The sequence below is a fragment of the Pagrus pagrus genome, assembly GCF_965226575.1.
Source record: "Pagrus pagrus genome assembly, chromosome: 2".
Taxonomy (NCBI): Eukaryota; Metazoa; Chordata; class Actinopteri; order Spariformes; family Sparidae; genus Pagrus; species Pagrus pagrus.
In genome coordinates this window covers 30,859,816-30,873,742 of record NC_140186.1, presented here as the reverse complement: position 1 = coordinate 30,873,742, position 13,927 = coordinate 30,859,816, and the positions used below count along the sequence as shown (strand labels likewise).

General features: G+C 41.0%; 1 protein-coding gene across 5 annotated transcripts in view; it reads right to left on the bottom strand.

The window, feature by feature from the left end:
* rptor (regulatory associated protein of MTOR, complex 1) overlaps positions 1-13,927 on the bottom strand; it is a 197,297-nt gene that overhangs the window by 52,148 nt on the left and 131,222 nt on the right. For all 5 annotated transcript variants that reach the window (XM_084342522.1, XM_084342524.1, XM_084342523.1 and 2 more), the window contains exons 13-18: positions 13,304-13,387; positions 11,868-11,978; positions 10,833-10,907; positions 10,615-10,680; positions 6,002-6,193; positions 1,226-1,366 (exon numbers count right to left, since the gene is read on the bottom strand). In XM_084342522.1, coding sequence (XP_084198648.1) covers positions 1,226-1,366; positions 6,002-6,193; positions 10,615-10,680; positions 10,833-10,907; positions 11,868-11,978; positions 13,304-13,387 — 669 coding nt within the window. The remainder of the gene's footprint in view (positions 1-1,225; positions 1,367-6,001; positions 6,194-10,614; positions 10,681-10,832; positions 10,908-11,867; positions 11,979-13,303; positions 13,388-13,927) is intronic.

The following is a 13,927-nucleotide window of genomic DNA, read 5'->3' as shown; positions in this document are numbered from 1 at the left end:
TTGAATTGGTGGCAGTAGTCTGACTCACCCGTATAACTGTATTATTCTCATTCATCTCAGTTACTGTACCTCCAGGCCTGATTCTCTCTCCATCTCTTCTGACACAGCTCGTCAAATGATGAGTTCTGTATTCTACTGTATAACAGTGATATTAGGTGTGCGAGCACATGAATGTTTAACTAAACCAGGTACCTTCCACTTGTGGAATTTCTTTATTAAAGTAATCTGTGACCTGCGGGCACCTGAAGAGATCTTTCATTTCAGAGTCACATGTATTGGAAAGGTGATCAAAATTTGGATAGCTATGATAGGATGAAGTGCATAATAATCTTTTCATCAACTTTTATAGACTGTGCTGTCGAATACAACTGACAGTCTTTCCACTGCATCGTAAAATCTCAGTCACACCAGCATAGCAGTAGTCTGGGCTGGGCTGCAGTGTGGAATAGAGCTGCAGAGATTCATTTCATTTGGTGATTAGCTGAAAGAAAATTAATTGCCAGCTTCGTTAGGTTTAAGACAAAGGAAGAAATTTGAAGGTGTCACTTTGGGCTCTGGGAAAGTGTGATTAGAATTTTTGACATTTTAAAGGATTAATGAATTAATACTCAGCAGAATAATTATAATAAAACAATCATTAGTCACAGCCCTAGTGTGGAAGTTTTCATATATTTTTTAACCACAGATTCTACCGACTGTACATATACATACACTGCTCAAAAAAAATAAGAGAGGACTTTAATCACATATCAGATCTTAATGAACAATAAATCAAGTTGAAAATCTTTACTGATGTACAGTTGTGTTTAAAAGTCTACATACACTTATAAAGAACAAGGACACGTGCTCAGTTGGATTTAGGTCAGAGGAACGAGAGGCCCAGTCAATGTCATCAGTGCCTTCTTCATCCAGGAACTGCCTACACACTCTGGCCCCATGAGGTCAGGAAGGATGATGAGAGAGCAACTGACTGTGGCCACCACATGCAAAACTATTCTCTTTTTGGAGGTTGTCTTGCTTTTGCCTGTCCATAACACCTGTTGTCACGTTAATTTGCACCAAAGCAGGTGAAACTGATTCACAATCACTTGTGCTTCCTAAATAGACAGATTGATATCCCTGAAGTTTAACAGAGTTGGTTGTATATTGTGATGATTAAGCATTCCCTTAATGTTTTTGAGCGGTGTACTGTATATTAGTCTCAGTATTATTGTTTTGTAGTGACCTTGCGGACCACAGGGCTGCCATCATTGATGAGCTGGGCCAGCATCATGGCCACGTTGTGGTCGATGGTGGTGGAGTGGTCCGTCCTCTCAGCAGAGTTCCCCACAAATGTCCCAAGAGCGAAAACAGCTGCACACCTCACCTGCAGATACACAAACACAGCAACGCCATCAACTCACTTTCCTCTTGGTTAAAACTGTAGAGGTAATTATGGTTTAATTTTCTCTTAATGTATGACTGTGAAATGCACTGGAAATCATCAGGGCTGTGTGCTCCTATGAGCTGCTTTTGGTCACTATAACTCATTACTGTCTCCACCTGCTTCATTGGATGTTTAATCCAAACCTGCACCAACGCACAGAAGGCATTTTCCCTGAGGGATTGATCTCACACTGAACCAAATTACAGCACTGGAATTAATATTTGGGTAGAGTGTTTGTTGTAGAGACAGAAACCAATTTTTTCAGGATGAATCATTGCAGCTATTTTTTAATCTTGTGATGCGGTTTTAGTGATGCTCCGGCACACAGATGTGTCTTTGATTTGGTTTTGCTTTGTTCCAATTAAAATGATCAGCTGAAACATTTTGGATCAACATATTGTAATTGTCTTCCTAAAACTTGAAAAAAAACGAAAGTCTTAACGTTAAACATAAGACTGTAATAATGGAACATCTTAATCTGCCGTCTTTGCTCAGGCATGTTTACATTCCTTTATTTATAGAACACGAGACTCAGAATACCATGAACACCTGGACAGTCTGTTACAGCCCTTCAAGTTGATGCTATCCTTTACACCAAGATGTGTTGACTTAAATCTACTGTAGTTTTGAAGCTAAAGTTAGCGAGGGTGTTTTGCATTGCATTGCATTATATTATAGCACAACTCAATACAAATCTATGGGTGAGTTTGAGTATCTGTGCTTGTTATGTACAGGTTCAATTTTCACATTTTGTTCTACGACAAAAAAAAAAAATCATAAAAGTGGTGTTCATCTGTGAAGATTATTATGCTGAACAAAACAGAGCCAGCTGTCTGCAATAATACAAAATCCAATTGAAAAATACCACAGAAAGATCTCAGCTGCTTTTTGCGGATGAAACCTGCGAACCCCATAACTTCAGGGGTTAGTCTTAGAAAAATACATCATCCCTGCAGCACTCTATTTGCTGCATGTTGTATTTTTTTGTGTCTGAGGGGAGGCTGTGGCTCAGGAGGTAGAGCAGTCGTCCACGGTTCAATCTGCGGCCCCTGCAGTGTACATGTCGAAATTTCCTTGGGCAAGATGCTGAACCCCCTACATACATACATACATAGACAGATAGATACTGCACTCTGTGGCTCTTCCATCGGTGTGTGAGTACGAATGAATGGTTATTGCTCCAGATGAGCAGGTGGCACCATGTATGAATGGGCGAATGCTGACTTGAGATGCAAAGCACTTTGAGCGGTCGCCAAGACTACAATATAAAGTCCATTTACCATTTACGATATGTGTAAGGGGAGTTTACGATATTGTGTCCAACTCCTGCACATCTCTCTGCTGTGGTAGCCAGAATTACTTTTCTGAGAATGAAGTCTTATTGAACATTATTTTAGGAGGAATGTACAGCAACTTTAAAGTGTGTGTGTGTGTACGTGTACTATAATGACGTGCAAACTATGACTAAACAACACTGTCATCTCAGCTGTATCCCCACAGATCTTTCATTAAACTTAATCAAAGTCTCTGCTTAGTCACTGATCTCTGCTCTTACTTTTAGTTTCTGTCTCCGTTCATCTAGTCATCACGCACGCATGCACACACACACACACACACTGCATGTGAGGTGTCTCAATCTAACACAGTGGGGAACTGCAACAATCTAATGCAGTCAGTTATCATCAGTCAGTCTGAGTCTCCGGCGGTTTAAAATAACACACGCACTCTGAAAGTTCCTAATGTAAAATGAATGAACGACCTGGAAGCAATGCTGAAAAAGTATATTTGTGAGTATATTTGCACACACACAGATGTGTCTGCAGGCCTCAGTTTCAACCCTGGGGCCAAAGCAGCTGTCTGTCCATGGGAAGGTGGAAGTTGCTGCTGAAAAACAGATGTTCCTTGTGTGTGCAAGTGTGTGCAAATGCATGCAAATACATGTGGTGTGAGTGAGAGAGGGCACCAAGTGTCTGGGTGAACTTCAGGGCAACCTCTGCCTCGCTGTCCCTGTGGTCCACACACGACCCAGTCAGATGGTTTCCATCTTGATTTAACACAGTGGGTCCAAACAGTTGAAAGTCTGTGTGGGTCTGCTCTGAAGAATGTGTGTGTTTGTGTGCGTGTTTCCTCTCTTTCACAAAACTGGCTTTTATTAGTCTGTATAAACTAGTTCATCCTGCAGAACATGTGTGTGTATACCAGAGGAGTCTAAGACATTATTCCTATTTTAAGAGTGTGTTTTTGGTCGGGTTGTGTGTCCTGCTGTTGCTGGTCAGAACCTATAGTTGTCATAAAGACTTGTCACTCTGTTGGTCCTGTTTTCAAGGCGACCCTCTTTGCCTGATCCTGACATTTCTTCACCCGTCTGTGTGGTATTGCGGAGAAATTAGACCAGACTCCGAAACGATCGCTGCACGGCGCACGCTGGCAGAGGAGCAGAGCTTCCTATGTGAACGACACTCACGCTTTGCATCTAATTGCGGTGCTTCTGCATCCTGTCTGAACCCAGCGTTATTGGTGTTCAGTGGGGTGGGAGCTTCATTCAAATGAGGCAGCATGAAGCCAGTTGTTGGTATATATATTATAATTACATATATACAGTATGTGTGTCTTAGACTTTGTGCTGAGAACAGATGTCTCAGAAGCACAACTGGTTCAGACATTATGTCAATCTGCTGCCAACCTGAAGATTTTATCAACAAGAGGAAACAAAATCTTGTAGCAGATGTGCAGTAATAACTGAATAATGCTTGAAACATAAAACTAATGAATTAAACTATCTCCAGCTCGTAGTCGCAGTTAAACTAGCATTAGAAAATATCATTTGATGTGGTTGAGAGAAGGAAAGTCTATAAATCAGTCTGTATTGATCTTTAAATGAATATGACTCATTCTCAGACACATATGTTGCAGAGGAGAGAATGTCATGTGAGAAATGCTGAAGTATCTATCTAATCTAATATCTAATATCTAACATGCACAGTCTGCGCAGGTGTCATTGCTAGTGTCAAACTGACGCAGTGGTCATTTTCACACCCAGCGCCCATGTGGTAAAAATAGCAAATCCACTTGCGCCTACTTGTGCGCCCCTGGGTGTGTTGGTCTTAAAGTGAGGTGTGGTGAGGAACACTGATGGCGGATTGCTATCTTGAGGCAGCGGAAAGCGGCAGCGCCACAGACCAACAAATAGCTGCTCTAAAGTCAAACATGCTGTCTGCTTCCTGCTATTTAAAGAGTGCATTATTCACATAGTAAGATGCGCCTACACAGGCGGGTTCACACTGTGCATACGCTCAGATTTTATGATTAGAGAGGCTTCTTTCAGTTATTTTTAACATTTCCATAAATGTCACTGCAGCAAGTATCGTGGCACATTTTATCAACAAAACTAAAAGTTGAGACGAAACCCTCCAGAGGAAACAGAATTAAACATGTAGCTTCTGAAATACATATGTTTAGACAGGATCTGAGGATTTATCAGAATATCTGCTTCATGCAAAACTACTTTACTGTATGAATCTGGACTGTTTGTGTGTGTGTGACCTTTTGTTGTGTAGAAGAACACAGGACATAAATTAACATAAAATATTAACCGATCCTGTCGGCGAGGCAGGAGTTTTAAATAATCACAGTATAATAATGAAGTTTATCAACTGTTCCGTGTGCACATGTTAATGTAGAGATACACATATCGTTTCCGCTGCTGGAGACTAGCTGCAGGTAATGTCATTAATATTTCCTAATTAAAGACGTATTTCTCCCCTCTCATCCCACCGTTATTGATCGGGATGTTAATTTTGATGATCTGTACCACCTCATCCACGGACTGAGATCCCCACACGCACACAGAGGGATGTGCAGCAGTGCTCCTCCTCCTCCTCAGTTAAACATCAGTTTATTTTTTCATATGCAGTCAAACAGAGTTGTTGATGGGACGGATGATTGTGAAATGCCGGGGCAGAGGGAATGGGAGACGAAACTCAGATTGGTTTAATTAATGTTCCACCCAAAACACACCCATGACTAATTCAGAGTCTAATTACAACCCTTTTTGCGCCGTATGCCTTCACTTTGTGCCCAGATTATCCGCCCTAGCAGAATTGCCTTGGACATGTCCTAAACTCACTAGCACCATGCGCTTTAGACTAAGCGCCGTAGATCGTCTAAATAGGACTCTCTGCCTCTAAAAGTAGTAAAAAAAAAAGTTGATATATGAAGTGAGAGCTTTGCTTTGAACCAATTTAAGAAAATGAAAAGTATAATTAATCATATTCAAAGTGTTGTTTTTGTCTGCCCGTACTTAAGATTGGTCTGATTTTTGAAATAAGAAAAGCAATCTAATTTCATCTCGACAGCCCTAGATGAGAAAAAAAAAATTTAATATCTTTGTTAGACAAATCTGAACACTTTATCTTAAAACAAGTATAATCATCTAATGCAAATGGTGATTAAAAGATTTCCAATCTTAGAAAACCATGAAGGATTTAATCATTTGCAAAACAAGACATCAGGGCTTCTTGTTGCAGTGCAGGAAAATGATTTAAATATACCTAGACTCTGGTGCTAACCCCTCACCTCGGGAATGGGATCTGACAAAAGAGTGTAGAGCTTCTCGTGGGCGCTGTCCCGAACTCCACACCAGCGGGCCGGGTCGAAGTTCTGCCAGATGCGGCCCAGGCAAATGGCCACCCATTGGCGGAGCAGGGGGTGAGGGTCTGACAGCTGCTCCAGGCAGTTGGCTATTAGGTTGCCCTGCAGACAGGCCTCCTGGTGGGGGAGAGGAAAGTGAGAGGAGTCATACAAACTGAGTGAGAAAGATGTTCCATTGGTCAGACCTGATATTTGGACTTGAAGGGATACCTATGGAGGAGTACATCAAGAACTGTAAGAAGCTTTTAAGGATTGTGAGGTATTCAGTGAAAGTAATAGTGGGAAGGCCATGTGTGGCCATGTGTGCTTTTATCTATGGCCAGTAGACACTGGACCTGACACTGTGGTAGTATTTTATTTCTAATAAAATGACAATAATGTACTGTAATAAATTGTGCATGAGTCTTAAGCCTCCTGAGCAGCACAGAGACACCAGGCAGCGAGCAGCCTTGTACCTCATTATCACTGCTAACCTGTAACCTCACACTGTGTGATAGACAAAAACATTATGAGCTGTGCAGCAGTCGGACTTATTTCTGTGAACCCTTAAGCCCTCTGCAAATCTTTTTTTTTAATGGGAACAAAAGGTAATTGGTCAGTCAAGGTTTGAGGCAGTCTTAAGTACAATAGAAAAGCTGGTATCTTCAATACAAAATGCTTTTCAAACTCTCTGTTTGATGGATTGATTTTGTGCAGAGTGTTAACAGAGTTCTCTCTTCATTTCAGTTGCCTTTGTGTTTCTTCTTTTCATGAGGCGACAGAAGTACAGCCTGTTGATTGACTGTAAAGTACCTTCAACTTTGTGAGAAGTAATAAAATGTTTGTCAAGCATCATAAAAAGTAAAGCACAGGCCCGGCTGGAATGTCTCGTACTACAATGGCTCACACGGTGAAGACTACTTCATTTTTCATTTCCATCGTCATGTTATATTCACCACTCTTCTGCTCAGTTGAATTTATTTTAGTTGTTTGTTTTTTTTACAGACATTGTTTTGTCTCATATTTTGATTCCAATAACTTCTACTTTGCCATTCTTTTGTTTGTTGTTAAGCTACAGTCAATACAACTTGACACTTTCTGCACATTTTTCACATTTCAAGATTACCAGAAAAAGGGAGGGATTATGGCCTTTGAGACACAGCAAGACCTTTACTGTAAAAAAAAAAGGAAAGAAAAGGTGTATTGAATGAATTTTGGTCTTGTCTGCTTTGCTATTTTTTTTCCATATCTGTGTTAAAGTGACTGTGAAGAAAACTCTATTCTTCCTGTGGAGGATTCACACTGAATCTGTGCCAGGTACGGGAGGCATTATGCCTTTAACTTGAAATCAATTATAACTCATGTTACTAGGCCTTAACCATGAGACTGTAGTGAAGGAAGAGTCAGCAAAAAAATCAATACGGTCAAATTAATGTTTTCCATACAGGAGATAAGTTAGAGGAGTTGATTAAAAAAAGACAAACTCAGTGCATTAATAAATCTCTGATGTTACAATATTTTGCGCTATGGATGCTTCATATCTAGGTCAATTAACACACCTGCGAGTAATACATAGGAAACGGAGAGGAGAGGACTCCATCTCATAACTTTAGAGACTAAAGTTGTTTTTTTCCTCGCAACTGAAACTTCATATCCAGACCAGTTCACACACATGAGTAAAGCATTCAGCATGTAAATGAGGAATTTTATGCCCAGATGGCGTACTTTGCAAATGTACCAGAAAATATTGCACCTGTGTGACACCTCCGCTGCTACAACTTCTTCCTAGGGGAAACACTGTACCAACTTACCTGTTGGTCTATGTGTCATCTTTACTCTTGCTACTCAATGATCACTGCTTCATACTCGTTTCCTCTGTGACAAACCTAGAGCCTGATGCGCTGGTCCATTCAATTACTGAAGTACATTAATATAGTGACAGATTTTCATCTGTTGAACTTGCAATAGACAACCGTTTTGCTCATCTTCATTCTGAAGAAGATACTGAGCGCACAGTGTAAATTACACCATCCATGTGTACATTTCTTCCCTACAAGCCTCACTTTTACTCTGGTGTACGGTTTTTCTGGATTTTTCCCGGAAAAAGGTCAAAGGTCAAAGGTCAGGTAAAGGCACTTCTTTAACCGCTCACTATCCCCTGGTTACAATGGAACAACTGGAATAACTGTGGAAACTCTGCACTGCAAAAGAAAAAGATGGATCGCTGATGGAGGAGGCAAAAAAGGTGAGGAGGGGGACAACAACACATCAGTTATGTGCATCGATGCTCAGCACTATGATGATCCTCCAGTTTCAGATGTTCTTTACGAACATAAAAGCTTTTAACGCCACTCCTCCCATCCGCATGAACAACAACAATTGGACTCTTTAAGTGTGCTGAGAATCCTCCTTTGTCTCCTACAGATTGAGGCGTTAGAACAACAAATCTTTTATCAGCAGTGACACAGTGTTCCCCATCTCCTCCTCACCCCCCCCCCCCCCCCTTTACTTTCTTGAAGTGCTTCAGATTGCTGGTGCGTTTTTCCCTCTGCTCTGATCGAGCCTCCCAGCTGAACCCTGAGAGCTAGAATATTAAGACACCAGTGCTCGGTGACATGTTGGCAACAATGATCCCGCAGTAATGAGCACTGTTGTTGAAAGTAAGCGGGATAAATAATGGAGATGTGGAGCAGGCAGAGAGTCTCTGTAATGTTGGGGATCATCTATTATTCACAGGCCTGTGAGAGGTAGGAGCATTAAGGAACTGTGGTATGGAAGAAGAATGGGTGTTTCTGAGCTTGAGAGCACATATAGCTTTTATGATTTGTCACATTTATATAATGTTGGGAGAGAAGTACTGAGAGGTAGTGAAGAAAAAAATGAATGACTCAAATAACATTAACAACTAGAAAAATAACTGCAGAGGGCAGAAGAGAGGAGGCAAAAGGGAGTGATGGTGGAAAATGTCTTCACTGAAGAGTGTCAGGGAGTGTGTGTGTGCGTATTTCATGAAATGACGAGCTACATCACCCCAACATCACACTCTTAGATGTTTGATCAGCGTCAGACACAAAAGGCTTCTGGGATTGAACGCAGAGGGCCAGGAGCAGGCCATAGTGACACTTTGCGGTGATGAAGTGTCACCATGGAGGTGGCTGGAACGGAGTTGGAGATTATACAGGTGACTGTTGGTGACAAAACTGTCACATAACCAATATGTCCCAGAAATACACAATGGGCGAGAGAGTAATCTCTCAAAGTGACGGCTGGCCCCAAACAACCTGCTGAGGTTCTGGTGAGAGAACTAAATGAGTAATACGCTACGTTCTCCCTTTGGGCTTTTGGCAAGCAGACAGACAGCAGTGCAGTAATACACACAGTTTCAAACATGCTATCTGATGTTACTGGAACTGGTATTTCAAGTTTATCATGTGTTTTACATTTAAATGATAATTCAGTAATTAATGTTGCCAAACCTTAGAGAAGACCTCTACTTTCAGGTCTGACAGCTGCCAAAAAGTTGTGCGTATAAAACATACAATATGTAATTCATAATAATTCAGCCACTCAGAACCAGCCAGCTCAGGAGGACAGGGCCAGACCTGCTGGAGGAATGAACACCAGGAGTCACATTGGATTCTGCTCTGATCTTGAGCTGTTTGCCGACTTTTAAAGAGATTACTTTTTAACTCGTGGGATTAAAAAACGGATTTATCTTCACTCCTATTCATCATCCTGACTGCAGCAGAGATCCGTGGAGGTGACCGCCATTGTCGAGTGTTTACGTACTATAATGTTGACTGCCGACTGGAGCTGGAAGGGAAATGGACTTTACTCCCTGAGAGTAACATTACAGAGAGAAAAGGGGAAGGAAGAGGGAGAGCCAGAGTCTCTGGTGAGTGCTGAATTGGTGTGTGCCGCTGTACGCTAACATGAGTTTACACTAGTAATCCAGCTGTTTGGGCTTGCTAAACATTGCATGAGTAAACCGAATAAATACAAATGATAACTTTGCTGGCGGTGAACACGCCATTAAACAACCACAACTGTACGGCATGAGGACTAAACTTTGTGTTAAGTTTAGTTTCCTTGACGATTTCCCTATCCAGGAGCAGCGACAGGTGACCAAATGAAACGCGCCGTTACACACATAAACATTGTTAGAAACATTTGGGATAATGTAAGTACACAACTCAACAAAATATGTAACAAAGCTCTAACTGCCTGTATACAGTATGTATAGATACCTTTTTATGGGTTTTTTTCAGGATTGTTATTTTGTGGTTGTTTTACCCATATGCCACTCAGGGTGGGGAAAGAACAAACGGGAAACTCCAGAGACTGGAGGGGCAAATAAGAGTCGTTTTGTCGGGGAGGTGATCAATGGCATTAAATATGTGGTTAGACAAGAGTACTGTGCTTGTATAGTTAGGTTGAAATGATCAATGTCAAGTATTATAAAAGCGTGTAAAGGCTTGTACTGTGCTGTCAAACTCTATCTAACTCAAAACAAAACATTTGACCACAAAATATCCAAACATGCTCACACACACTCATACCTGTCCTGTGTTGTAGCTGTTGACGATAACAGCCAATATAAACACAGCCATGGTTCGATGCTCAGCCTGTAACATAGAAAGGAACTCATGTCAGTATGTCTACTTTTATATATTGCTGTCTGAAGCATATATATCTTTTCATATTATAAGTAAAGAAAATCCAACATTGGTTACTTTTTCCACAAATGCACATACAGTAGGGGATTGTGTTTACTCACTGGCATGTAACTGTCAGCCAACACAGAAAGGAAGTACTTATGCCCGTTGTCTTTCACCAGGTCAGCTTGACATGACTGCAGACACAGACAGGAAGAAAGAGATAGAGGGAGGGAGACAGAGAGAAATTACATTTTATAAACATCCTTATATAGTGACCCAAAATTCTTATCATTACGATCCCCTTCAGTGCCAGGGGTAATACAAAGATAAAAAGCAAAGACTCAAAGATCCTTCAGTCCTTCAGGACAGACACTTAACAAGCCGGCCAAACAAAATCTTCTCAAAAGAAAACGAAAATTATAATAATTGGAACGAAACCACAAAATCGCAAAGTAAATTAGGATCGCAATGACCCTACAAAGAGAGCACATGGTAGCAGGGTATCTGACCACTGTGACTGATGTAAAACTAAGGACAAAGTATGCAGACGATGCACAGACTGAGTAGACAGAGCCTTGCCATAGATACAGGTCATCACAGTCACTCACTTCTTACTATACTGTGAGAAATACAAGGATTTAAGAGAATTTCCTAAACAAAATACATCATATAATATATATCCCGGGCTTATTCATCTCCCTGATCCTCAGAAGCTGCCTCATCTATGTGTGGAGGAAAGTCAGTGCGCAGTAGTAGCTGCAAAATCTTTTCACTGTTGTCTTTAAGAAAGCTCTACAGTAAAGGATACACAGTGATCAAGAGTGTGGATGTTTAAAACGTATTTCTTATCTTCTGACCATCTATTTAGTTTTTTTAAGTGTTATCATTCAATAATGTGTAATTTAGCTCTGAAAAACTTTGAAACTTTGAAGTAAAAAACACTTGATCAAACTTTGGCAGCTTTGCCAATGTCAGACCCGATTTTCAATTAAACCAACCAAACAAAACCACACTGTTTTCATTCAATCCATCAGTTTCTCTTCATGTGCAGCAGACAGAATTCATGTGACGACAATTAACCAGCCGTGAAAAAAAGCAGATCAAATAAAAACTTTGAGTCAGTAAGGTTTTGAAAGGTGTTTTACATAACTTACACTGTCTACAGCAAGGATTTTAGCCCAGATGAAAACCAACAGTGGCCGCAGCTCTCTGGCTGAACTCTGCAGCAGCTTCAACACGTAGGGGAAGATCCCCACAGACAGCGCCTGAAAACACACACAAACACACAGAACACTGCCGTTAATAGAGCGGTAATGATATTGCAATTATGATCAGGCCTTGCTGCTGAATGTGTTCGTCCAAGTTTGACCACCAAGACACATCTGTAGTCTGAATGTAAACACATACACAGGAATGGTATCTAGCTGAGGAGCTGGGATGATAAATGTCATTTGACTTCACTTTATGACTGTCCTGTGTTTCAGCTTTGTCGATAAAATGGGTTTACCTGACAATCAGCATGCTATTAATAGCACAAGGCAGTAAGAACTGGCCTGCTGATTATGTAAAATTAAATAAAGTATACAATATTTCACTAATATTATCACTGTTATAAAGAACAGAAGTAAATATTAGTGGCGTTATTATTCCTTTAAATCGTACAATACATGCCCCAAAATATACGTTTCTTTTTTTTTTTTTTTTTTTAACATTTTAAGAAAAAACACTTTTGAAGGTCTTTCTTGAGAGTCGGAGCTGGAGTGAGAAAAACAAATAGCTTATACTAGTTTATAGCCTTTATGCCAGTTTATGCATTTTTCAATTTTGGCTTTTGAACCCATGCCTGTTTCCCTGTTCTCCAGATCTTTATGCTTACTTAAGATAACCATGATCAGACTGCAGCTCCATCCTTCAAGCAAAGGGTCATAGTTTCCAAGTTTATCTTAACAAGACAGTCAGGTGCCTTGATGAACATTCAAACAGCTTTTGGTTGCTGTAATAATTTCTCCTATTCATACTGTCTATTAAGAGCTCCCTTTCTATGTGTTTCCATGTAAGTGGAATCAAGGTAACAGTCTTTTCAGTTTAAAATTCTTTGTTATTCCCTGGGAAGCTTGTCCTTGTTGGGCTGCAGGGGAAGGTCGGTAAAAAACAAATTGTATTGAGAAAAAAAGTTTGGAAGATTCTCATGTTTTTCATACAACTTACAAAGAAGCAGGATTGTGGATTTTGTGTGTGCACAATGATAAATTAAATGTGAAAAACTCAACACATGTTTCACTTTTACTGTGTCTGGCTTTGAGGCAGAAATCTGAGAGATGGATATCTCTGAACCTCAGCATATAAAACGGAAACTATTGCATTGGCTAGATTTGACACCACTTAAAAGCTTCAATTTTCAGCCAAGGTTGTTCCTGCGCCGTATTAATTTGATCCAGTTATATCAGGCCAGCCAAGTTCTCATAGTTTTCTTCTGATTAAATAATAATTTTGCCTCATTTGTCTTGTTAGTCGGAGTGTTGAGAGTACTTTTAAAATGGAACACTTTTTTTCCCAATACTTTCAAAACAGGCACACAATCAGAACGCACCAGGCTGACGGCCCACGGACCCAGATCCAGAAAGCGCCCCAGCAGGTCTAGAGCTCGCAGCCGATGAACCTGACTGAGGAGGACCTGAAAGAGAAACAGAAAGGTCAGAGGTCAACTGTGCTGCCTACTAATAAGGAGGAAGCCTGACATTACAGGAAGAGGAGGAGGAGGAAGGACAGCAGGAGAAACGGCAGAGAGGATGAGGAGGTGGAGGGAAACAGGTGGCTCTCCCACCACTTCTGCTAATACACTGGCACCAGGTCACACTTTCGCTTTTCTTCTTAAGGAGATCCGGGTTGAGGACAAGACCCAAGTGTGTGTGCATAACAGTGACGCCGAACGGGATCACGATGTAGCAGTTTTTGGCTGAGGGGAACTATTTTAAGGAGGCATATGGTATGTGCTATAAATGTATATGTGTGTGTGTGTGTGTGTTTGTATGCAGCATTTAGCACAAAGCAGCACAGAGTCTCTGGACACCGGTCAAGCCCCATGTGTGACTGTCCCACAGTGTGTGTGGGAACAAGCATATGGAGGAGCCCAGGTCCGCACACACACGGACTTCCACCAACACAGAATGTATTATTAGCGCTCTCCGTGACTTTAACCTGGAGAGCGTGAACA